Source organism: Anopheles stephensi, chromosome 3 (assembly GCF_013141755.1).
Source record: "Anopheles stephensi strain Indian chromosome 3, UCI_ANSTEP_V1.0, whole genome shotgun sequence".
Lineage (NCBI taxonomy): Eukaryota > Metazoa > Arthropoda > Insecta > Diptera > Culicidae > Anopheles > Anopheles stephensi.
The window spans coordinates 7,145,774-7,172,026 of record NC_050203.1 but is presented as its reverse complement, the minus strand read 5'-3'; the positions used below and the strand labels follow the sequence as shown (position 1 = coordinate 7,172,026).

Below are 26,253 nucleotides of genomic sequence, written 5' to 3'. Positions count from 1 at the left end.
GTTTTGTACAAGCTTAAATAACACTACATCGCCCTGTGGTGCTCTCTCGCTGTGGCCATCAGAATAAAAATGTCCGACGGAGAACCCACGTTGTGGCCGTGTATACCCACCGACACACACCGGTGGACAATTAAGTCCTAAAATAGTCATTCTAAATTAAATCTGCTCCATAAATGGGACTGACCGTCCCATGTGGTGGAGCCTTACCATGTGTGCGTATGTTTGCGCTCCCGGCAGAATAGGCGTCAGTACCGATTATGCACAGCAATTGATCAAGGTGTTGGGATGTCGCTCTGTCTCCCCGCCGCCGGATGAGCTCCAGATCTTGGGTGGGAATTAAAGTATTAGGGCGTGAAAATGATGCTGGAACTACGCAAATGAAGCGCTGCAGCAATGTAACCGAACCGCAAGCTCTCACTTCAATCTCAACTCACTGGCTTAACAGGGCACTCCCTTTCGATCGTTTGTCACCTTGCCAGCAGCAGCTCTGGTACCCTCGCTTTTTAATCCCTCCAGAGTGTAAACATAGCGAACTTCTCCCAGTGGCCAGTGGCGCAGGTCCTGGTCGTGGTGGTAGTAGGATGGCCGAAGAAAACGGAAAGCGGCACTCTACACTCGCATCGGCCTGGAAATGGGAAATGATAAATTACATTTGATTTCAAACGAGACCGACCCGGATTGCGACTCTGGAGCTCAGGGCTCACTGCGCCAGCCCCCGTGTGCGCCATGGGGGTGGTGGAGAAGGAGGTGTCTATCCTTGTAATAATTTCGAATGACAGCCAATTGGCGCTGATGCAGTGTGATGCAAAATGCAGAAGCGACAGTGGCAGCGCGCAACAATCGTCGTGAGTTTGTATTGGCAGGCGACCATCAAGGCTCTTGCTGCTGGGTCGTTTGTTTTCCTTTCCTTTCGCTGCCTGAGTGCGTGTCACACCGGAGTTGGGCCTTTTTCTGCGCTATGCGAAAGGCAATAATTCTTAATGACTTTTTAAAAATAGAGCTGCCATCAAATGCCGCCGATTGTGAGCGCCGTTTAATGCAGTTTTGCTTCTCGGCGTCTCGGCGTTTGGACGGGAAGTGGATGCGATTTAGTTTCCTAGTGCAAAGCGAAATTATTAATGGACCATTCATAATGCTCCTGATGGTTTCGGCACGAGCGTATGACGTCGGGCACGAGAGTATACATAAAATCAAATCTCAAACATTAAATGGTCATTTCAATAATGAACTGTTGATTTGAACCACTCTCACTCCTACGGAGGACTCTATTAACCTAGTTATTTATTCGTTCGCCCACAGCGGCCCCGAATCTTCCAAACGATGAGGACCGATGCCAAAATGGCAAATCTCAATCACACAGCAATTGCAATCGCCGTGCCATTCGACGGGCGGCAACTCGACTTCAAAATCCCATACGATAGTGCGCGATTGGAAAACTTTGCCACTATGCACAAGTTTGTTTGGGAGCGATTTTTCCATTATTTATCGCTTCTCGTTTCTGTCTGTTCCGTATCCCTTCCCTCCTTCCCGTACTTACACATCGCGCACACAGACAATAACCGTACGGTTGTGCTTTGCTCTTTACTCTTTGCAGAAGTCCCGCAGGAAAATGATTGCATCCTACCGAACCAGCATACGTCGCCCGTCAACAAACGGAAAGGCTTCAGCGGGTAAGTGAAAACCATGCACCACACCGTGCTAGAGTTTGCTTTTCATCAAAGTGCCTTTTGTACGTCGCTCGATTTTTTCGAGACTCTCTCTCTCTCTCTCTTTCTGTTTTTGAGCCACTCGATTGTCGCCATTGAGGTTAAACTTGTACGTTACCAGAAGCATTTGCCTGCAGGCCAGAGGTCCCGCCGCCGGTCTTTCGATCCGTGGTTTGCACTGTTTGCCTACAAGAGCACAACATATCTGCTCATCCGGCAGTCGAGCCGGAGCGGGCCGGTCGGAGGAAAGTAAAATCGAATCGATTGTATGTGTGTGCTGCTCCGGCGCTGGACTGACATGTTTACCAGCTTGCCACGGAGGACAGCACCGATGGTCCACATGTCGAACGGGGACCACATTCGAGTCGGCAGCTGTTTGTCACCCGTGGCGAACGGGATGGGTGTTTACTTTTCTGCCGTTATCATCCAGCCGCGTGCTGTGTGCGGCGGATATCAGGACTTGCTGAAACCTGAAGGAAGTTTGACAGGCATCAGGTCCGTTGGTGTACAGGCTCGCGATCTGCCCATGTGTCCTCGCGATTCCTGGTTGAAAGTGCTGAAGAGCCACCTTTTTCAAGCACGCTAAACTGTTGGTGAAATAGGCAACTATAATTGATTCAATATTCGGTGGACTCACAGCTTATTGCAGCGACGTTTAAAAAACAACATCAAAAGAAAGGAAGTGAGATAGGTGGCCATACGTTGTAGGGGGACATTTATCTGTCAGCACGCCGCAAATGCATACAGGAAACTCGCGAGAACGCTCTGAATTCTGCTACGACGCAGTATACGTTATCAGCAGAGGTGGACGTTACGTAAATACGGAACACGCCCTTCAGATTTGCAACACTCTCGCTTGCCTCCACCCCAAGGTGTGCATTCCGTTTCCGGCCGGCTTCTTTTTCGCAAACGATTATTCACTCTAGCCCATCCCATCATGCCCGGCCCATCGCAAGCTGCTTGGGCGACAGAGTGTATTCTATTGATTGCAATTATTGCTCCAGTGGCCACCTGTGATAACCTCAATGGCCGGACGACAATTTGCCAGTTGCGTTTGCGTTCACTAATCCGTTCACAAATTCCATATCGCGCCACACGGCTGCTCTTATCGAGCGTCGTCCTCCATAGGCCCAAATCTACAGGACACAAAGCCGCCTGTAGTGTGGCGTCCGGCTAAAGCGTGATGAAAATTAATGGCCCAGCCCGTCGTTCTGCCCAGGATCGGTCAGGATGATGTACCGAAATTCCTTATGAATGCTTCATTCGTTCGTGTGTGTCTGTGTGTGTGTGTGTCTTATCCTCGATGGTCCCAAACAGCAGCCATGGTCCTGCTCGATAAAACGTTGCCAGAATATTGATGTGGAGCGTTCGAGTGTGTGAGTGAGTAGGGGTAGACTTTAGTGGCGTCCTTTGGCGAATGAATAGCGCATCGCTCGTCACGGTTTGAGTACCACTGCGATGTGTCCTTATTTATGACAAACGGTCAAGAACGTCGTCCTCGACGCGGCGTGTGTTGCGTGTCAGCCCCGTCACTAGCCAGCGCCTAATGAAGAAGGCTTTAGGTGGTGGCAGTGGCGTAAACGCCAAAGTACGGTGTTTTATGCCCTTACCGACAAAACACGGTGTGCCGAACATCACACACCATAAGCAGTCGTAAACGTAAACGGTAAGGTGTGTGCGTGTTTGTATGGTAAACACACTGGTATATTACCCCGGGGTGGAAATCCTTCTTTTTATTTCGATGACGAGTGAGGAAGGACACTATTCCGTCTGATCCTTGCTAAACGTTAAGTGTGTCGGATAAAACGGTGAAGAAAGCTCAACTAGCTCTCTGGTAGCGCTGGCTTCCCACCCAGCTCTGTTGTGGTCAGTAATGGTTGCCGGAGTGAAGAAGCTCTCCAGGGTGTTCTGTGTTCGTCTATCCGTTTTGCTGGCTGGCAGCAAACATTGAGGATGAACTGTTGATGCGTTGTGAAGGTGGTAACGTTCAAGTTTTCTCGCACCAGTAAACACCACATACACCACACACCCCAGCTTGATCGGGTTCGGGCTAATAACTTCGCCCTAGTAGTCCCCGGCAAGGGCGTCGGAGACCACCTGACCACCAGGCAACCAACTCTCCTTGCATGGATGGGCGCTTCCACTCGTCCAGACGTCCGGATACACAAATCGGAAATAATATGTACCAATAGGGGTGTTGTGTGACTGTGGGGAGGAGGAGAGGGGGCGTTGACTATTTATTGTCCGATTCCGAGTAAGAGCGCAAGTGAGCAGCAGCAACTACTTGGACTTGAAAGCACATTTGGGGAACGCTATTCGGAGGCGGGCCTTTCGGTTAAATCACATTAAGCTCTCGAGCACTGATGAAGAGCGTGGTGATGATGATGACGATAAAGATTATCCCCGACCGTTGCTCCTACTCTTCTTGCAGCCGCGTATGGTAGAGTTTTAGGTGGTAAAAATTAATAAACCAAGGCTTCACGGGACGGGTTTTCGGCAAAAGGGTGCCCCAGACAACTAGCCGATCGTACACTTGAGAGCAATTTCGTTAAGTAGAACCTGGTTAACCTTTTGGGGCGAAAGAAAAAAATACAACATCGAGTAGTGCGAACCAAAAACAGGGCCGAAAACCATCAGACGCGTGTCCCCTGAGGATGGAAACATTTTTCGAATGGAGTTGTACAAACCAGTTACAAAAAAAAAAAGAATTTCCCAACTTGTTCCATTCCTTGATCCTCCGCTCTCAGCAGAAAAAAAGCGGAGTTGAGAGAGTGAAATGATAATTAAAATTTATAAATTCCATTGACGATCCCAAAGGCCTAGGAGAAGGTTAAAGCTAAGCAAGCCGTGGCAACGTGCCGTAGCAACATGGCGGAGGTTCGGTTCGCAGCTTCCTTGCCGTAGGCCAATCGAAATCTAAACAAACCGACCGACTCCTTCTGTTTTCATTCATTACCGAGAGTGTTCGCCGGGCCCTGTGCGCTCGTTGCTGGCCGCCCAGTGCACAAATCCCGTGACCTTTTCCTTGACGGTACTATGCCAAAGGGCTGTGTGAGGTTCGGTTTTAGAATGAAAATCTTCCTTTTGCTGGGGATTTTTCGAAACGCTTGCTGTGGGGTGAAGTGGATGCTATAGCCTGGTCATTGGGGACACTGCTAGTCACTGGTTGGCCCACACACACACACACACACACGCGGGTTGTACGATGTTGTTCATAGAGGTATAAATAACTGAGACTCCATTTGACCGACGTTAATCCTGCCTCTCTCGGCTTGCACTGCCGTTGACAATGAGTGTTGGTGTGTGTGTGTGTGTGTGCGTGTGTAGTGTAATAAATCAGCAATTTTCCTCTTCATCATCTGGCCATGGCCGGGTCCGATTACCCGTGGCCTTTCCCCGTCCCCGACGTCAGTTAAGATGGGATGTCCGCGACAGGAAGCCTCTTCTAACCGGTTCCTTTCTCGTCCCGGGTCATCTATGGTGCACTCTGCTTTATCCGGAGCAGCGGACACGTGAGTAATGCTTGTCCATTGCCGCGAGGATAAAAGCCGTGTACGCGGGCCCTCCTAATGGAGACATCTCGCATATGCTTGATATGTGTGTTCCTGTTCTACAAGAGCGTGCATGCAATGCAATTCATCTTAACCGTTTGTGCAGCACTGCTCCTAACGAGCATACCTGGAAAATCTGCACGCCAAAGTGCATCAGGCTGTTGTGTGTGCCCCGTTGTGAGTAATATTGTGTATTCTGGCTAGGTAACCGGTAGACGAAATTCTTGGGAAATCGTTGCCATTTAGTGTGCATCGTTGCCCCAAACAGATCGGTCTCGGTCTGCTTCCGTCGCACGCTGCAACTCTTCGCCTCGTCTGACACATCAAGGTAAAGTCCTAATTATAGCTCCATTCAACATCCACCCACCCATCGGTTCCAAAGACGGGGTCGCTTCAGTCGCCAAAGATGTAGATGATCATGGGGTGACGCGTTGGATGGACGCGTAACACGCCTTCCTTCCTTCGTTTCATTTCCTCAAAAACTGTGACGCACAATATGTACTTTGCCTTCTCCGACAATGCAAATTGTGTTGCTTCAGTACGTTTTTTTTTTTGTTGTTGGTGGTGGTGCTCGGTCAGAAACTGTTGCTGCATCCCCATTTACATCGATGCGCTTGTTCGCGGTGAAGGCACCCGTGGGAAGAAGGGCATCTTGTAGAACGGTTTTCCCAGCGAACTAATTACCATTCAATTATCAGTTTCACGCCAGTTTTCCTTCAAGGCATGATGGGGTGAGTAAGTCAGTCTTCTAAACATGCTTCGCTTCCTGCTGTTTTCCCAGGAAAGTGCGAGGATTGTGTTTCTTGAGAACAATTTGTCAAAACATCGATCCGAAGAACCCTTTTTCGACTTCCAATTAAACCATTGCGCTCCATCCATCCTGAAGAGTTTCTACCAGGATGACGCGCTACCGTGAGATGAAAGTTGGTATGGACCACGGTCTTATTGCTTCCCTTGGAGACAGTAACCGCGCCCGCAAGTGGGCCCCTTTATTTGCCCAGCCATACAGCGCGCACAGCGTCATAAGATCGTGGGTAATTAAACCGGTGCTGAGATTGGAGCGCTCCCTGTCTCTCTGCCTCGAAGATCCTATCCTATCGCGCCATGATCGGCCTTTAGAAGCGGATAAGGAAATGCTAATCGAAAAACGGGGACCACCACCACACTTGGATCGAGCTGGGAGAGCGGGTGTGAAAAATCGCACATTAATTTTCCTCTCGTTTTACTTTCTTCGGAGGGTTGAGCTGCGCCGCGCTTGATTATTTACCCGAGAGCGCCATCGTTCTAATTTGCATTGTAAATGTACCGTGCAATGATGGGTGACACTGAGATTAACTACTTGCGATGCTGTTGTTGCTGATGACGGTGATACCAGAAGGGGAATGTTTAAATTTCGTATGGTTCGCGTTGTTTTCCTGATCGTTCTTTAAGACGATTAATCATACCGAAATAAATGCGCTAGCACCTGATAGGATATGTTGGATGTTAATTAATCAAGGTTATAGAATTGTAGGTAAATAATTAAATTGAAGAAAAATTTATTCTACCAAACATCTAGTCCAAAGTCCTCAAAATGACGCACCGTGCAAGATCGCAATGCCACCGGGCAAGAGAATCGGATCAAAGATCCGGGGCCCGTTTTGCTTATTTCTGTTTCTTGCAATTAAAAAAAAAAATACGCGTAGCAGCAACAAACCATCCTCATCATGCCGCAAGATACACCCTGTGTCGGTGTTGTCTTTTAGTGGAGGCGCCGTTACAAAATGCGCGAGCTCCGCGCTCTCACTCTCATCTCGCGATCACCTACGCCACCCGCGGCGGCGACTGCAAGTTAGTCAGCAGCGGTGTGCTCGCGCTAGGAAACAGACAAGGAATGTATAAGGGCAAAACACAACATCCCGCACCCGTCCCAGCACACACCCCTACCGGATCCGCCGGGACGGGACCGATCGTGTCAAAGATTGTGTCCGATCTGTTGCTCTCCCAGGAGGCTGTCTACAGTCTCGGTTCGGCTACGGATGTGAACGGATGCACTGGCGAAAACGTAGTGGATCAGGAAGCGTAGAATCTGGATGCGATTTTGGTTTTTAACGTCCAGAATTGCTCTTGGTGAAGTGTCCAAGTGTGTGAATCCTGATACAAATCCAGTGTTTAAGATCACAACATTACGATCACTTCAGCCGGTTTGGTTTGCTGATCGTTGCATTAATTAGCAGCATTGTTGGTGTTGAGATTTCGCGGTAAACAACGATCGTCGGTCGGCGTGTAGTGTCCGATAAGGCCCCGGATCATCGGACCCACGGCAACACGCGACACGCCGCAGTGATGCACTAGATCATCCCTCCCTCCCGGAAGGTGACCAAAAAAGGTGACATCGATTCGGACTTTGGGCGACGGAGATTGTTTACCGAGTGGCAGCAGCAGTGTTCCGGTGTCCTTGGTAAAACTGCGACGAATATTGTGACAACACCCACCGCTAATGTGACCGACGGCTGGATTAGAGCAAACGCGCGTATAGCTTCCAGTGAGCAATCTCAACCGGTTTCAGATTGACGGATTTTGTTGCGGTTTTTTGCTGACGTACTGGTGGAGTGTGAGAGTTCACAAAAACCGTGATATCGATAACGATCATGTGGGGTGGTGCAGCCGTGAAACTGACGCTACTTTATCAGTACAAAGATAAAATATGTGCGGGCAATGTGTGTGTAAGGTAAGCAAATCGTGCCTAACGACGGTGGATACATTGGAAGAAAACAGCGTCATAGAGCGTGTTATGTGGTTCTTCCCGAATCGGTGTGGGGAAGTGGAGCATAAAAACAGATAGTAACGTTGGACTAGATTACGCGCCCGATTACGAATCGGAAACAGGTTCATTCTCACGTTTTTAAGCGTTTCTGTGGCGCTAGCTAATAATTAAAAATGGCACGGGGAAACACATTCAAGTCACTCTAAAGCAGGTTTGTTTGAATGTTTGAAATATGGGGGGAAAACACTTTGTTACACACCTGACTGTAGGGCCTGTACCTAATAGTGGTGCAGATAAAAATAATTGACAGAACGGTGTGATGTTCGGCACACCGACCAGAGCTTATGTAATGTGTAAAGTGCCGCAGCGATACTAATTATTAGCCGTTCACCACCGTGACAGTCAGCCCGTGGAGGAGGAGGAGGTCATCCATTAGAAGGGCATCATCCCTACGCTTCTGAAGACAACAAGCGCTGTCCCGCAGCTTCTCAGAAGAAAACATCATAATGTCCAATCCCACTGTTCCTCTCGAGCGAGTACGATCGTTTCCCATCGACAGCCTTGTCGTTCGGAGTTAATTAAGAGATGGATGTCGGCAGTGTTCTCGCGCTGCAGGCACGATAAAACGATCGACTAATCGTGCCAACGTTGGGGGTGGTATGTCCTTTCCACACACCCCGAGCGCGGTAGTGTCGGCAAAAATGGGTTGGCCACTATCCAAAAGTAGTTAATGGTGTTCAAATTATTCATGTACGTGTCACGGTTAGGATGAAATGTATATATGGACCTCCTGTCCCCCCCCCCCGCAGTTAGGTCCTCCAGCTTTCTGCTCCTTGTATCGCCGACGGGAGAAAAAATTGGTGGAAATAATTGAACACATTTTTCCCATACCACCCAGCTTCGAACGAAATGCGAACCCAATTAAATCCTAATGTTGACAAAATTGATTACACTTGTTGAGTGATTTTTCACCAGAATATCGTCGAAATGTCAATCCCCCCCATCGGAGAGAAGGCCATTTGGGTACAGTTTTCCTTCGACCATGTCACGCTCTCGGGCTGGGTGAAAAATGTCATTCTAATATTCTCACGACAGATCCATTTCAACCGATGTGGAGAGAGGAAAAAAAACATCATAATTTAGAAATAGTTTCACGCGAGGTTCAGTTTTTCCGTTCGGCGGTGATCCTTGGCCCTCATATATCGCCACTGTCACACGGCTATTGCGCAACGGAGTGCAATGAAGAGGATCGTCCTCACGGAACGGTTTAGAACTTTATTCTGTTTTACTGCTTCATAAGTGTTGTTATGATTAATGAACCCCATTGGGTTTGATCCGCGGGTGTTCATTCATAGCAGTATGTTGTGACGATCATCGCGCAGAGCGAAGGAAGTGTAGGACGATGCTTCTTAATTAAGCACGGAAAACGTTTAAACTTACCCTTGGGGGGGAGGCGACAATTCAAGGATGTTTTCGGCGATGGGTTCATTTTCATTACGGTGATTTATTGGTACGGGCTTTGAGAGTTTCGTGCTCACGTCAAAAGTTATGAAGTGATTTGTATCGAGTGCCTTTCACGTTTACGAATATTGCATTAGATATGCAAATATCCCTCTAAAGCTCTAAAGCTTGCAACCTTGCCTCTCTTTGAATTGGGATGATGTTGAAACCTCATCAACTGCACCAAACTCCACAAGTGAGTGAGGTTTTCTTCCTAAAGTATGAAGGCGGAAAATTCAATCCTTTGACTAGCCGGCCGGGGAACTGCACCTGGGGATGGACTACCACTACCATCAAGCCGGGTCAAGCTGTGCTCCGTCCAACCGTTGATGGAAGTTCGACATACGTGTGTCAACACTTGGTGATAAAGTGGACCCCGGTAGTGGTAAACAAACCACCGCCGACGCCCGGAACCATAAAGAAGAGAATGGGGCCCATCAACATCAAATCGTATCAGAGCCCCGCGGCCATTCCCGCGGCAAATTGCAGTAGTAAAGCTGGGGTAGCTCTCTCTCTCTCTCTCTCTCGCTCCAGACTCACTTTCGGTTCTGTTCGTCCGTCGGCGTCACAATCCCCCAGACCGTGTGTGACCACCCGGACGAATGGATGTTGTTCCGGCGCTCTTGCATAAAAGTGGCGGCTTCCCTCTGCTTTGTGGTTCAGCAACTTTCGTTCACAGTGGGAAAACGCGCGTGTGTGCGAGAGAGAGAGAGAAAGTGTGTGTGTGGTAAATATTTTGATTTTGTAAATATTTACACATACACTGGTTGGGACGTGGTCCGGCCAGGGTGTGTAACGTTTGGGAGGTTGATTGGAGGTGGGGTTTTGAGGTCTGGCGCACCCGCGGTAAACATTGGTCGAGAGGAAGTCGCTTGAAGGGGCCGCTTGTTCTAGAAGTATACATCATCACGTCATAAATGAAGGATGTGATCGGTGCTAACCGTACTTCATGGACATGATCCTAAAGAAGTGGGAAGTCGTCCAGATCTTCGCAAGACAATACCACAGTGCACAGTACACCGGACACGTTTACCATTCGAGAGCTGGGATAAGACTCTCTTTTCCCGTAGCACATGATGAGATCTGTCCAACTAACAATCAGCCAAAAATCAGTTGTCCACCGACTGCACGCACACACGATGGCGCACCACTGCAGACAGGTGTGTGTGTGAGTGTGACGAATCGTGCAGCTCGAACAGATAAAACCGCGACCGGGAACTTGGGTTGGGTTGGGTTCGGGTAAGTTGTCTAGGCCATGTAGGGAAGTACCGCACCAGTGACTCGACCACAGATAACGTCCCCGCCAAACACTGCTCCACCGGGCGGCTCCGGCGTTAGGTCCCCGGTTTGTAACAGTGTGTGGCCTAACGCTGGTGACACTATCATAGCGTGGAGTCGTCGTGAGCCTTCGTGAGGGTTGGTGTGTATGTCGCATTGTTTTCCCCCATTTCATTTCCCCATTTGTTTTGTGCTCCACTATTGATGATTTCCCCTTTGGAATTGTACACTGACGATGGCGATGATGATGATGATGGGACGACACGCACACAACACAACCGATGGGGTGGCTTTTTTATCAGTCCGGTGTGAATCGGTTGGGGTAGCTTTTTTTTTGTTGTTTTTACCCTGTTGCTTCCAGTAATTAAAGCTCCTTCCACAGGCGTAGACAAGCGCAAGACGGAAGACGCGCACGGCTGACAGTTTGAAGCTCGGTAGCGAATCTAAAATAATTCGCCCGAGATTTCGGGATTCGCTCTTGGAAGGTTCCCGATCGTTCGCTGCTATCGTGAAGGTGTTGCTGGAAGACCCCTGCCCGGGCCCCACACCTTAGCATGTGCCTGTGCCGTTTGACTGCAGTTCTGAATGAGTAACAAGGCCAAGAACGACTAGAAGTGGAACGGCTCGTAGTCAATAGTTGGGACAGTCTACATACTGGTCTCCCGGGAGGCACGTGGGATGTAGCCATGTCGTGTGCACTGTGTTTGCAAAGTTGGTTCCAGTTTGCGTGCTGCCGGCAAGATTGTTGTACACCCGAGACAACCACCCGTGGTCACCGTCTCGTATGGATTGGGCATGAAGCAAACGAAGCGGAGTATCAGCAGAAGGGCCTCGTTGATGTTGATGACGATGCGCTGGTGCTACATCCACCGTCGGTGGGGATGGGCAGGTAGGAGAGCAGGGGTCGATACGAATTCGGTTCATAACTCAACATTTCATTCATCTCTTCTAAGGTCGGGTATAGGGGGGGAGATACCCTGCGAGGGGACATAAAACTAACCAAATAGAAGTCTTATATGTGTGTGAGAGGAAGTTTGGGGGTCGAAATCGGAAGGCGCTGGCCATACATGGCGGCCCACCGGACGGTTAAGCGGTCGGCCGATAAGCGCAATTGCGTGCCGCTCAATACAATCACACACAATCGCGATAAGCCTGATTCGGCAAGGAATCGGTTTGGCGAAATCGACAGGGAAAGAAGGTGCTATTTCAAGGTGGCGGTCGAAAAATCTGCTCCAGTACACGGAAGCCCTTCAAGGTGAACGGTCCTGGGACTGGGAATTTTCACAGCTTCAATGGGTAGAAACAAGGCAAAGCGATCCACCAAACCAGCCGGAACGACGGTCTCGCGCTTAAGTTCGTTCCCGATCAGTTGGTCAACGCTGCACAGTCTCTTGATCAGGTTATTGAGTTGCAGCTATCGGAGCGAAGTGCTCCCACAAATACGACATTCAATATTTTCATGTTATCTCACGGGACAGTGTGTTATCAAGATAGTCACCTAGGGCAAATAAGCGATCCAATTGTTGCGCTTGGAATAACCGTTGCGAAATGATTGACTTGGATGATTACGGAGCGTCCCCACAGTCGATGAATCACTCGTCTAACGTTTGTTTACTTTTTTGCTTTCGTTTATGGCAGGAAAAAATGGCTACCGACACAGTTCCGGAAACTCTCACACGGCAAATCGGATAAGCTTCCACCGGTGGAGAAGTCTCTCATCAACAAAAAGGGCTCCGATAAGAAGGTTAAGGTAAGTCCGATAGACCAGCTTTTTTCCTGTTATGCTCTCATGCTAATCAATCAAACTCTTACACAGCCTAACCAACAGGAAAAACCACCGGAAGAGCAAGAATCAGCGACGGCCGCCGCGGTACAGCTCGAGGCGGAAGATGAGGAAGCGACGGCGATTGAACTTCCGCCACCGATGAAACCGATTCAGGATACCGCATCCGCCTTAAGCGGCGCTAACGCAGCACCGTCGTCCTCCGAAGATGCGACCGGCACTGCGAACAAGATCACCAAGGCACTATCGCTGAAATCGCTCGAGGAACCGTCGAGCGCCCAGGCGCCGGCGGATCTGACCGAGATCGAACAGTTCGTCAAGCAGAAGGTGGAAAATTTAAAGTATCTGGAGAATGATGGTAGCGGTTCGGCGATGGCAATGGGACTGGTCGGTGGTGGTGGTGACGGGAGCAGCAGCTCGACGATGGCACTGAACGGTGGACACACGATCGCCGCCAAGCCCGCCATTTCGCCCCAATTCTCCGAGAACGAGGCGGCAGATGAGAATCTGACCGAGGAGCAGGGCATCGAGGATATACTGCGCAAGCGGAACTATGCGCTGCGGGAACTCGTCACCACCGAGGACGCGTACGTGAACGATCTTTCCCAGATCGTAAATGGGTAGGTGATCGGCACAGTGCTGGAGCAGGTTGCCATTGCAATAATAACTTACATATCGTTTAGGTACATTGCGGAAATTCGAAACCCTTCGAGCACGGTACCCATCCCGGACGATCTGAAGGGTGGCAAGGAGCGGATGGTGTTTGGTAACATTGAAGCAATATACGAGTGGCACAGAGAGTAAGTATGCGAATGGCGCGCCCTTAGCTACCGACCCCCCGCCCTCTATACATCCACTGTTCTTCCGTTTCGTTTGCAGTCATTTTCTCAAATCATTGCAAAAGTGTCTCCAGAATCCGTACGAGCTCGGGTCGCTTATTAAGCGGAGCGAGCGAAAGCTGCACATGTACGTCGTCTACTGTCAGAACAAACCGGTCTCGGAGCACATTGTGCAGGAGCATATGAGTTACTTCGATGAATTACGCTTAAAGTTAAAGTATAAACTATGTGTAAGTGTTAGCCGTTTGGTTCGGGTGGAGAGGAGTCGTCCATTAACGCGCCCTCCTTTTACGCTTTCAGTTAGGAGATATGCTCATCAAACCAGTCCAAAGAATAATGAAGTACGAGTTACTGTTGAAAGATATCCTGAAGCATACTCTGCGGGCCGGTCTCACTGAGGAGGTACCAGGGTTGAAGGAAGCGATGCATATAATGCAAGTAGTTCCTAAGGCTGCCAACGATATGATGGACGTTGGGCGGTTACAAAAGTTTGAGGTATGGTGTGCGCGCGCGTGTGTGTGAGTTTTAGACGTTTGGTGTTACAACTTGAGTCCGCTTTTTTTCTTTTTGTTGCAGGGTAAAATAACGACACAGGGCAAGCTGCTGCTGCACGGTCCACTGTACTGTGTCGAGGGTGCCTCAAGTAGTGATAAGAACTCGTACAACTCCCAGAAACCGAAGGAACTGCACGTGTTTCTGTTCGAGCAGAACATCATCTTTGCCGAGATCGTCGGCAAGAAGACGCAGTTCACCAGTCCCAACTACATCTACAAGGCACACATACAGGTAGGCATGAAAGAGAGGGGGGCACCCACTTTTTTTGTACTAAATATCCTTTCCGCGCAGGTGAACAAAATGACACTACAGGATCTTTCCGACCAGACAAACGGCAACCGGTTCTCGCTTTGCTCAATCGACCCGCAACGTTCCAGTCTTAGCTATATCTGCACCGCACCGACACCGGAGCTGCACAACGAGTGGCTCAACACGATACACGAGATACTGAAAACACAGAACGATTTCCTCAAAGCGCTCGTCAGCCCGATCGCCTACCAAAAGGAACTGACCAAGGATTCCTAAGACGGCAAATAGGGGTTTTGGACTGCGCTTTCCCGGTGATGCCGGTCTTTTCCGTTTTCTGTTTTATTGTGCGACTCGTCGTTTAATGACTTCGGGAGACCCCGACACTCCCGCTATTCATCACACAAACACACACACACACAGAAGTATTATTTATTTTACTGTAAAATTGTGTGCATTTGCTGCACAGATGAATGAGGATGAGGATGAGAGATCAGCATTTTTGGTTTCATTTTCGCTCGAAGAAGAAACAATCCAAATTTGATTATTTATAGACAAAGGAAGTCGACGCATCATCACGGTAGCAGCTAAGTAATGCAGCAAATTGAATTTGCCTGCAGAACCGGTGCATCACACACAAACACACACACACACACCCGTAAGAGATAAGGAACGGAACATTACTATTCAACCAGGTATGGCGGCTATTATAGCATATAAGCCACCAATCAACCAGGCGCCGCAAACGCGAAGCAAGTGATCGAGAATAGACGACAAGAGAAAGGCGAAGGCAGCAGGAACACAGCAAATAAAGCAAATTACTCTCAACAACTCGTGCACGTTCATCATCTTTCGCGCTTGCCACACCGAAACAAGATTAGAGGAAATGGCTAATGTGCTAAAATGTTAACAAGAGCAGTGGATGACAGAAACAAAGCAAAGCAAAACAAACTACCAATATCCACCACCCCCTCAAACTTACTCGTTAAAATCAGCATTATCGCGTTGCCGATTATGATAGATGAATGGTGTCGCCGGTAAAGTGCGTAAGTAACGTTAACCGATGGCTTAATGTGTAATCTTATTGGCATATTGGGGTCAACACACACACACACACACTCACAAAAAAGTAGTGTGAAAGAGAAAAAGAGAAAGCAAATGGAATATCAGAAAAACACGAGCAAAAAAGGATGAGAACAAAGAATGAAAGAACGAGCGAGCAATCGAAGCAAAAAGAGCATGCATACACACACAGTAATATTAGAATAGAAGAATATCGATTACATACAACAGCAACAACAAGCAAAAGAAGATACAAAACAAACAAACAAAGCAAACAAAGTATATATTTTATGAATATGGTTATTAAGAAAAAGGGGAATATCCTTAAACAAAGAGAAATCAATCGCAAGAAGAAGAAGAGAGGAAAAAAGCAGTAGTTAAGTGAGTAAAAGAAAAGCGAAGCATGGATAAGAAGATGAAAGTAGATGAGAAGAAGCAGCAGCAACATCACAAAAGAAAAGGGCAGAAGGAACAAAGAGAGGAAAACAAAACAAAACAAAAGGAAGCAAGCGAAGGAGAGAACAGATTTGTAGCACAGCAAAACATATTTTTGATATTTTGTCATTTTTGCCTCCTTTTAGTAACTTATATGACGATAAAGGAAGAACAGAAGCGAAAACATCCATGCCTGGCTGGATTGGCACAACACCCCGGGATCAGGTGTTGGCGCTTGTAGAGGCGACAGGAACGTGCAAAACTCCTCATAGGTTTCGAAGGCGATTTTTACGCGCAAAAATTAGAACGAGTGAACCGACGACGACAAACAAACACACACACTCACGCGGGTATCCTTCCGGAAGCATGGCAAGGGAGGTAAGGAATTTTCTTTACTCTGATATTAATCCTTCCATTCGTAAGAAATGATTTCTTTCGGGGAGTTTTGTTCCTTTTCCATGTGAGGTTTTATATCTGTACGTTCCGTAACTTCTTCCTACAAATGAGTCCTTTTTGTATACAAGCTCTGCGCGCTAGTTGAAGAAACAAGCGAGGTGAGTGTGGCGTATTGAGACTGAGAACGCGCAAACCACCGTCGAGCAGGGGGCGGCAGGAAAATTAGCAAGAAAATGATTTAATGGATGTTCGATTTTTATATTAATTATTGGAGTCAATATAACATTCTTAAGACGACTCTGGAAGCATTGATCGCGTTTTTCAAACCTTAGTCCTCCGACAGTAACTGCCACGCGCGTATTGGACACGTGTTGTCCTCTTAGAAGAATAGACTTTTATGGGGGTTTCCAAACAATTTTTTGTTCCAACAGATGCTGGCTTTCTTTGGAAATTTTTCTAAAGCATCGCATCGAATTTTTGCGATCCTTTTTGGGATTACGGCGGTCCTTGGACATCTACTTCCTAGCTTTCTACCCCCGATACGATGTGCATTATTCGTTGAGCTTTGTTTTGTCCTTTTGCCTTAATTCGCCTCATCTTCTTAGTTCGGTTTGCATCACACCTCCAGGAAAGACGATGCTAATGTGTAATTTAATGTAAAAAAGAGAGGAAAACTATTACAAGCTTTACTTCAAGATACGCTGCTCCTGCTTATCGATCGTGTCTTTAGGCTGTTTAGTAGATCGTTTTATGTTTTATGCATTTCCCGTCTTATTTTACCGATAACTTCGCCAGAACGGTTATTTAAGGGTTCAGCTCAGTCTGTCAGAGAGGTCTTTGCTTCGGGTAAAAGTAGGAACAACGGTTAAGGTCTAGACTTTCACCCTAAGGATTTGGTTAACTAATTTAATAACGAACGATCGAGCACGTATTTGGTTTCGGTCCACAATACAAAACGTTCACAGTGCAGATAGCAGCTGAGTACTGAGTTGCAATTGTAAATTCAAAATCGAAAAAAAATCAGGTGCACAAGAAGCTGTTGGTGTAGATGCCATCTAACCATTGGTGCATCAGGCAATGTGTGTGGAAGTGATTTACAGAAGCCGAAGAAAAAAAATGGCGGAAAAGAAACACGTGCAACGGAACATATGAATATGGCGAGCAAACGGATGGGATGGCGACAGCAGGAAGGAAAACATTTGTGTGATAATACATAATAGTAATATGTTATAATGTTTAATTTATAACTATAATCTACAATTTAGTGTGGCGCAAATGGGCAGCGGAAATTGCTCCTAACTTACTCACTACTACTATTTTCCGTTCCGTTGTTGACTAAAGCAAGGTACGACGAGCAACAAGCAACAGTCCCAGGGCAGGAGAAAAACGGAAAATCGCATGAAAATGAAACGCTTGTGTAAAATATTGCAAACAAAAAGAAAAAGAAAGTGTGTATGCTCCGATGTGCCTCTGGGTGCGCTCTCTCTCTCTATGGGATTGCTGTGCTGTGGATGCATCCTAAGAGTAGCCCAAGGCGCGGACAAACTACAAATTACGATATAAAAACGGATAGCAAAGTCAGAATAAAACAAAAAGAAAAAAAAGGGGCACACGACGCGATCAAAAGTGAGAATAATTACGCCTCCCCACGGGGTAATTGTGTTGTACATTGTACTGTGCGTTTAAAATCAAACCAGGAAGAGTTCGAAAGGAAATCACTCCACCACCCCAAAATTAGACTATAAATAAGGAAGGGATGCAGCAGCGACGCGACTGGAAGGAAGGTCGAGTAAAGGAGGTCACACAGCTGGTGGAGAATATGGAATAATGGAATAATGCTGATAACAACACTACACGCAAGCAAAAGAACAACGGAGTGAAGATAAATAAAATCCTGTGAAAGTGATTCTACTGATGAATTAGTGTGACTTAACATCCGATAAAAACACTGGTAAAATAGGCGAGGAGCCCTAAGACAATGTTGTTGGGGGTTGCCGGTATCTCCCTCCTGTAGGATCCACTCGTTGGAAATACGAGCGTATGTCGTTATTAAAGAATAAAGAAAACGATTTTTCCATCCTTCTCTAGCAAACAGTTGTACAAAAACAATTGGAAATTGTTGTTTGGTCATCAAAGAAAAGCTTCATTGCATTGTAACTGTTTGCCGGCAACACAGAACTACAACGAATTCCGTATGCCGGACCTTTCCCGGTAGCATAACCTCATTTGATGTCCATTTTGAAAACACAAGGTTGTTAGACACATTTCTACAGGATTTCAGAGGCAGTGGTCTGTTATTTTAATCGACAAATGCATTTTCCAGACTGGACTGATTCTGCTGGCCATATACCTCGTGTGATTTCCTATGTTTTCCTGTGTGTGCAGGTAATTTTCTTTCCGAAAGTCTATTTTGCTAGGTGAAAATAATTTTGAAAAATTTCGCTCCCACCAACACGTGGTGAGAATTTTGGACGAACCCATTGTCCCGCTGTCAAAGCGAACATTTGACGTTTAGCCGCATATTGGCCAAGCTGCGCACACCGTGCCTAGAGTGATCTTGGTCTGCCGAAAAAAGAAATGTGATTTGCTTCTTGATGGCGAATTGAGAAACGTTGGAATTTTCATCATCCAGAAAACGCTCGCTCCCGCGTAGTATGACTACCGCGTACAACTCTACATCGTAGCAGCAGCAGCAGCAGGTTTAAAAATCAGGCCCAGCGGACACCCGCTCATAACATCCGAGCTTACACGTCTCTAGCGAAAATCTCGAGACGGTACCGTGCAGGTTATAGAACATCATTACCCACCACCGCCACCACCATCATCATCGCAGCAACCAGCGGAAAAAAGTCGTCGTCGGCCCCATCCAAAAAGTGTGCCCTGTACCAGCAAGCGGTAAGTTTCCACCATTTTCCACCGGGTGCGCGCCACATTTTCCGCTTCCGTTCTGACCTCGGTGTCGCCATTTTTCTGACAGTGCCCTACAGCGTTCGAACGTTTGCGGTGTGAACTACTAGGGGTGAATTAGAAGGTCTTCGCAAAATGGCTGACCAGCAAGCAAGTGTCGAACAGCAGCAGGCACCGGCTGCACCACAACAGCAGCAGGCCGCCCAGCAGTCGCCGCCGCAACAGACCGCTTCCGGTGAGCAGCAGCCACCGCCACAGTCACAGCCCGCCCCGCAGTCGCAGGATGCCGGTCAGAAGCCGGCTGCTGCTACCGGTACCGCTCCTGCTGCCACCGCCGCCACCGCTGCCGCCTCAACCGCACCACCACAGCCCCAGAAAGAGATCATCGCAACGAAGGTGACGGGCGTCGTGAAGTGGTTTAACGTGAAGAGCGGCTACGGTTTCATCAACCGGGGCGACACGCAGGAGGACGTGTTCGTGCACCAGTCGGCGATTGCGCGCAACAACCCAAAGAAGGCCGTCCGCTCGGTCGGCGACGGCGAACATGTCGAGTTTGATGTGGTGATCGGCGAGAAGGGCAACGAGGCGGCCAACGTGACCGGACCGGAGGGTGGACCGGTCAAGGGTAGTCAGTACGCGGCGGAAAAGCGCCGCTCCTTCCGGAGCTGGTGGTCGAGGCGGGGACAGCGTCGCCCGGGTCAGACCCGCGGCAAGGACGGTCAGCTGGAAGGTGGGCAGGGCGATGGCCAACAGCAGAACGATGGTCAGATGCAGGCTCAGCCCCAGCAGCAGCAACAGCAACACCAGCCACAGCAGCAGCAGCAGCAGCAGCAGTCTGTCAACAAGCAGCAGCAGCAGCAGCAGCAACAACAACCCCGCCGCTACCGGCCCCGTGGCCGTGGAGGCTACGCTTCGTACTACTCCCGTCCCGCACCCCGTGGCCCTCGCCGCGACATGGGCGACAATGGGCAGATGGACCAAAACATGATGGAGGACAACAATGGTGGCATGCGCGGCCAGGGCGGCCGTGGTGGCGGTGGCCCGCGACGATTCTTCCGCCGTAACTACCGTAGCGGTGGTCGCGGTGGTGGTATGGGTGGCCCACCGGGACCGCGCCGCGGTGGCTACCGGTCGGACTATCAGGCCGATTATCAGCAGAACGGTGGCGGCCAGGAGCAGATGGCACCGCGCCGTGGCGGTGGCATGCAGGGCCGTGGTTCCGGTGGCCGTGGACGTTTCCCGCGCCGTGGCCGCAACCCGCAGCGTCCGCGCAACGAGGGTGGCTTCAACAATGCCGTCCAGAACACGACCACCGAAAGTTCGGCCTAAACAGTACCCCACCCCCGCAACCGCCAGCACCGATGCCACAACCACTAACCTGCATCACCATCTAGTGCCGGCTCGTGCTCGAACATCGGAGACGGACGGCCACGCGCCCAGTTATCATCCTTTTACATCGTGCGCACGGCCCGAGTAAAAAAAACCAAAACCACGCACCGAGTCAACAGGAGCAACTCTCGCCATTACGATCGATCGACTACTGGACAACGACCGAGCGCGACACCATCTCCGGTCCACGGGAAACGAGATGCGTAAGTACAACCAAGCTTATCAATATACCAACACAGAGAGCTTTATACCAACACTATCGTGGGTGCATCTCGAATCCTTTTATGCTATCCATTATCGTGTTCATCCAACCCGTGAAATGAATATTCAAAGAGAAGCATTAGCGAAAACGCGAGCGTGAGCGCAATGTGAAAAACAATCGTCATAGTCTCGGGTCTTTTGTTTTCCTGACCGGTGCGTGCAGTTTCTAACAAGATAAAGATTAAGAAGGCAGAAAGGGAAAGAGATCCATTGATTTGCGAATGATGCGAATTGATGCGTTATAAGTATAAATAAACCATACATTGCACACTACTACTACTATCCTTTACCTTGCAAAAGAAAAAAGAAGAAGCAAACAGCAAATAATTAGTAAACCAGTGGGGAAAGCTACATAAAGTAACGTTTGAATAATTGACCTAACTCTACACCAAGGAAGGGAGATCTTTGAATCCTTGAGCGGGAGTAGTAGCAATAGTAAGAGCAGAAGGAGCAGTCCCAATTAATAACCCATAGAGGAACAAGATCCCTGGGGAAGAATGGTGAAAACAGAAAAATGAATATTGTAAATCGCCACAGCCTGCTAGAAGAAGAGCTTCTTCGATAGAAGTGTTTAAAGATCAAATACAATTTCTGTCGCTGCTGCTGCGCGCAGTCCTTTCAGCGAAGAACAACATCCGCATGGAGGACGATTGTGTGTGCGCGCGCGCGCCACCCCATTATGCGTGTGTGAATTAGAAGGTAGCAAAGCTGAATTGGAAAACTACCACCACCAGCAAGAAAATCGAACCAATTTCGGTAAAGTAGCGCGCACAGGCACTATAATATTAGGTTAACCATTGCTGCCGGTGTGCGAGATCTGAGACCGGATCGGTTCGTACACCGCGCCAGCCACAATGATGATGATGATGAGGATGATGATGCACACATTGATGAAAGCATAATATCTTTGAACGTTTAACAACAGCTCGCTCTAGAATAGAGGGTAGGAAAATCCCAAGGCAACTGGGCGAAAGGGCTCGTGTTTTTTGGTGTGTTTGTGTGTGAATGAATGAACACAAAACAGGACCACCGGCAGGTTTCCTACCGTGGGGATGTGCGTGTGTGTGCGTGCTGAGAGAAAATCCCGGTACACACCGCCCCACGGTTCATATACACATATATTTGCAAAGCTCGCAGCGCTTCAACTTTAACGCAGAGAGAGGCTACAACAGAAAGGGGGTAACCCCCCCACATCCGACATCACACGGCAAAAAAAAAACAATTTAGTCCCAAATTTAGTTACTCTTTGCAACGATTTTAACAAAACCACATCCCCCCGGCGTTTCAAGAAGCTTCAACTGTTTTTAACCTTTTGTGTGTGTGTGTGGAAGGAACGGAGGGAAAATTGGGCAAACGCATCAAATCGTACGGCACCCGACGCATGGGTATTTCGATCGAAAGATGCAGCAAACAATATAAACAACTACTATTCTACATTATAATAAGGCAAGCCTTTAGGGAAGGAAAGCGGTAGACACACAGCGAGCGCGTAGGTCGGAAGCTATTAAACCGGGCAAACATTTGAGTAACAAAGTAGGTGTGTTTGAGTTTTTGAGTTTAAATAACCCCTTATTAGTAGACCGAGCGAACCACACCAAGAGAGCAACTAGCAACTACTATCTCTCTCGCTCTAACCAAGCGTAACCGCGGTTGGAACAATTCTACTACCGACGGTGACAAATGGACAGGTGTTGGTATTTGGAGTGGGAAAAGGAGGGTTACAATAGAAATTTACTCTACACTAAATGATAACAAAGAATATTTCAACCAGACGAGCGATTAAACCTAACCATCACCAGCAGTGCATACCAACCAGACGCGGATTAACCCATCTTGGTCTAGTGGATGGCAGCAGGAATCCTAGCGGATAGCAGCAGAACAGCACAGAGAGAGAGAGAGAGAGAGAGAGAGAGAGAGAGAGAGGGATAGAGAATGGGAGAAAAATCTGCCCAAAAACTTGTTAAACTTGTAGTAGCATCTGAAGTACATCATAGTAGCACGTGGTGTGCTGTGAAGCACGATCACGTGTTGCTATGATCCGCCATCTTGGCGGTTGAGCTTTGCATAACGCAGGACGCGTGTTAGTTTTTCCTTCTCTTTGGGTCCCCGCGTCGTGTGCCTGTGTGTGTTAGGTTTCTATCGTACAATCTGCTTTGCTTTCCCCATATCTGATAATTAGAACACAAGCCGGAACTACTTACACTCTACTTTTACCATAGTCACACCGAAGAGATCGTGTTTTATCGTGTGTATGTGTGCATTAGATTTTGTGTTTCGTTTGGTTTTAACTCTTCCCAGCTTTAAATCATTTTTATCAGCGCTACATCCTTACCTTAGCATAAGATTCTCGCGTACAAAAATGGTTTTGATTGGATTTGATGCTTTTAATAGAAAAAAATGTGTTTTATTACTACTACAACTACAACTACTACTACACCACCACCATTATCAATTGTGTGGCGCACGTATATGCGCGGGTGCGGGTGGGATCAAAAAGGGGGGTGGTCAGCATAAACATTATCCCGATGGCTGGCCGGTAGCATATTGAGAAACTGAACAATCACCATATCGTGTCGCAGCTAATCAGGGAATAATGCCTCCAACAACCAGGAGGCAGCGCGCCCGTGCATGTATCAAAAAATAGACAGCAGTGCGGCGCGCATGTATTTGCCCACGAACATCGGGGATCATTACGGAGGATATTTTTAGCATTTGTGCTGCGGGAGAAGTCTCTCGAAAGTTGGACCGACACGACGCTGTCTTAGCTCCGTTTTTTCGGGGGTCTTTTTCCCCCCTGTGTACCACATGCATAATTATGGTGCAATTTTCAAGCCGGTCGGCCAAAAAGGGAGGTGCCCTTATCCTTTTTATCCGGCCCCCATCATTGAGGCGAATTTTATCTAGAATCTAGTTAAGAGGTTTGTGTTTTTATTTAGTCCCCTCATTTCCTTCACACCGGTTTTCGATTATACGATAAAACAGAAAAATACATACAAAAAAGGTTTAGTGAACGAATGCAAATTATTAATAGAAACAAAAAAAGGAATACATTTACTGTGTCTGTTGTGTGTGTGTGTGTAAGCTAGAAAAAATGAAAGGGAAAATAAGAAACCATTAAATGCAACAAATAATACAACCACGCTCTTATCTAACCAACAAGCAACAAACAAAAAGCGGGCAAAGTGAGCAAGTGGTGGAAAAAAACATTAATTCAACATACAATAGTTTAACAATCTCCTATAAAAGCAAACAATTTTGTAGACACACATACACACACACATTTAAAAACCATCGGTTACAGGCAGTGCTGTTTTGATTGGCCATCATAATATTACCGTAAAGAAGCTGCAGAACATAAATGCGAAAATTTGATAAACTAACAGAAACAAACAAGCGAATGAGAAGAAAGGTATAAAACAAATGCAAATACAATATATGATAATGAAAAAAAACCCCAGCAAGCGGTGGAGAAAAGAAAAGCAAAAGAAATCACTAAAATAAGGAAACCAAGCAAACACAAACACACACCACCACACACTATTGTATGTAGAAATAATATGCGTGAAGCTGGGAAGCAAAACAAAGCGCGGAAGGGGGAAGAAAGGAGCGAGAAGGGAAGGTTTAATTTGGAATGGTAAATGAGCCAAGCAAAATGTGAATCATTGAAAAATGGAGCCAGTTTGCCTGTGGCGCGTAAACAGGAAAGAGAGAGCGCGAGAGCGAGAGGGAAAGAACAAGAGAACTACTACTATGAAAATAACTAATAATAATATTTGCAATGTAGTGTGTGAAATCGGCCACTTATAGAGAAGAAACAGCAACATAAGAGGAGTGTAAAGCAACACCCGTCATTAGAACTACGGTGGGATGTAGTAAGGAGCTAAAGGAAGCAAGATAAGAAAATGCCCGGTTCGAATTAAGAAGCATAACACAAGAACATCCTTAAGCGGGAGGCAAGTGTAAGCAACAGGAAGCTAATAATGCTCGATAATGGATAACAGAGTCGATCGATCGTATATTACATCAACCTTCAGCCAACATCCTGCGAAGGGAAATGATTCGAGAGTGGAAAAGTGACCCCGACGAAGACAACAAACGAGAACCAAGTTGGGGGGCGATTGTAAAACATCAAACCAATACTATAACAGTTTGTCGCAATTAACATCTGAAAATCGGGACAAACGCAAATGACGATTACGTTTCTCTGGAACGTGTGTGTAACAGCTGCGAAACAACACCGGAAACAATGTCGAAACTTGTAAAACAGAAAAAAAGCAATAAAAAAATCGAAAAATTTGAATCAATCGTGTTTTATCAAGTCCCCCGATCGATCCACCTGGGGTTATATTAGGCTTCACCGGAAGGTTATACAATTTAGTGGCTAAATAGTTCGCACACGCGTCACACGTATCACAATTTTGCTTTTACTGTTGCAGCTGGTTCTGATCGCTTGGGCTAGATGTAGAGTGATCCATCGGCCGGACCGAGATAGTGAAGCGAGATGAGCAGCACGTCGATCAGCGTCCAAACGCCCAGCCCACCGAAACTGAACAGCTTTCCGATCCCCTCCTGCCAGTGTCCGAGAAAGAATCGATCCGCACCGAACCCACCGAGCGTGATGCTTACGAGCAGTGTCGTCACCCACCGGTAGCCCTGTGTCCAGTTGCACGGGATCTTCTTCATGAACGTACGGTGGCCCATGCACAGCAGCTCCGGGTGCACGGTGCAGTTGGTTTTGTACTGTGAATCGATCGAGTTGCAGCCACCCTTCTGTTCGCAGTTATGCTCCCAGCGTTCCGTCTGGTAGCAGTACCGGCAGATCATGGTACGCTTGATCTCGTTCTGGATCGGTGTCTTCAGCTTGTCCACGTGACAGTTTACGTTCGTTTTCGGCAGGCAGGTTACATTGATTTCTGCACCGTAGATGCACTGGGGGTTGTACGTGCACTGCAGGCAAGAGTTGGGCAGATCGGTGCAGAGTGTGTCGGTGGGGCAGTGGCTCGTGTCGGAAGATGATTTAGACTGCAAGTTTAAGATGGTGCATGGGGTGAAAAGAATGATCCCGTTACGGTGTCTTGCAATGGTTCTTACACTCGAGTTGATGGTTACGGCAGACCGGTCCGTATCGGAGCTGATTTTTTCCAGTTTGGTGGGCTAAACGACGGAAAAGAATCATCATTAGGGAGGGTTTTTTTGTTAGCACGTCGACGGCTTTCTACTTACAGTAACTTCAGGATTGTTAGAATTTACGGCTAGTTAGGCGGGGGGGAACGAAACATAAATCTATCAGCGTGCTTGCAAAACAATCGCCACCTTACTATCGCATGGAGATACTTACATGACTGTGTGATTCGTATGTGCGAAAGGATGAGCGACATCATTAAAAACACTACCGACTTCCAGTTTAATCGTATGCAGCGTCCCTGCACCAGACTGGGTAACATTTTGCCGTAATTTAGTGTAGGCACCGTCCAAAATTTACAAATACACTGCGAGCTTTGGTTCGTTTGACATTGGTTTGTTTATGTTGTGTTTTGCGCTGTGCGGGCGGCGTTTGACAGACAGCGCTTGCTGTGTGAGTAGGAGCGCTACGCTGTTG

The 26,253-nt window shown here is 47.8% G+C and overlaps 3 protein-coding genes across 8 annotated transcripts in view; 2 read left to right on the top strand and 1 right to left on the bottom strand.

Moving 5' to 3' along the window:
* The window catches only part of LOC118510448 (triple functional domain protein), a 59,102-nt gene extending 41,099 nt beyond the window's left edge, over nt 1-18,003 (top strand). For 4 of the 6 annotated variants that reach the window (XM_036052245.1, XM_036052246.1, XM_036052248.1 and 1 more), the window contains exons 8-14: nt 1,595-1,670; nt 12,420-13,184; nt 13,248-13,364; nt 13,444-13,633; nt 13,704-13,898; nt 13,980-14,189; nt 14,250-16,938. In XM_036052245.1, coding sequence (XP_035908138.1) covers nt 1,595-1,670; nt 12,420-13,184; nt 13,248-13,364; nt 13,444-13,633; nt 13,704-13,898; nt 13,980-14,189; nt 14,250-14,483 — 1,787 coding nt within the window. In that variant the 3' untranslated portion in view covers nt 14,484-16,938. Of the gene's footprint in view, nt 1-1,594; nt 1,671-12,419; nt 13,185-13,247; nt 13,365-13,443; nt 13,634-13,703; nt 13,899-13,979; nt 14,190-14,249 lie in introns of all 6 variants that reach the window. The other 2 variants (XM_036052249.1, XM_036052244.1) reach the window with 2 other exon arrangements.
* A 602-nt stretch (nt 18,004-18,605) lies between these two features.
* LOC118510441 (Y-box-binding protein 1) lies at nt 18,606-24,954 on the top strand. Its single transcript, XM_036052239.1, has 2 exons — nt 18,606-18,992; nt 19,075-24,954. The coding sequence occupies exon 2, from the start codon at nt 19,140-19,142 to the stop codon at nt 20,331-20,333; it is 1,194 nt and encodes a 397-aa protein (XP_035908132.1). The 5' UTR covers nt 18,606-18,992; nt 19,075-19,139; the 3' UTR covers nt 20,334-24,954.
* LOC118510443 (TM2 domain-containing protein almondex) lies at nt 21,331-26,197 on the bottom strand. Its single transcript, XM_036052241.1, has 4 exons — nt 25,993-26,197; nt 25,878-25,906; nt 25,746-25,808; nt 21,331-25,676 (listed from the first exon to the last, which is right to left on the bottom strand). The coding sequence occupies exons 1-4, from the start codon at nt 26,096-26,098 to the stop codon at nt 25,110-25,112; spliced, it is 765 nt and encodes a 254-aa protein (XP_035908134.1). The 5' UTR covers nt 26,099-26,197; the 3' UTR covers nt 21,331-25,109.
* Nucleotides 26,198-26,253: the final 56 nt, after the last annotated feature.

Coding starts and splice junctions, on each gene's coding strand:
- LOC118510441 (XM_036052239.1), top strand. CDS start 19,140: ATGGCTGACCAGCAAGCAAGTGTCGAACAGCAGCAGGCACCGGCTGCA.
- LOC118510443 (XM_036052241.1), bottom strand. CDS start 26,098: ATGTTACCCAGTCTGGTGCAGGGACGCTGCATACGATTAAACTGGAAG. Junction 25,907..25,992: donor CATACGAATCACACAGTCAT/GTAAGTATCTCC, acceptor CCGCCTAACTAG/CCGTAAATTCTAACAATCCT. Junction 25,809..25,877: donor CTAACAATCCTGAAGTTACT/GTAAGTAGAAAG, acceptor TCCGTCGTTTAG/CCCACCAAACTGGAAAAAAT.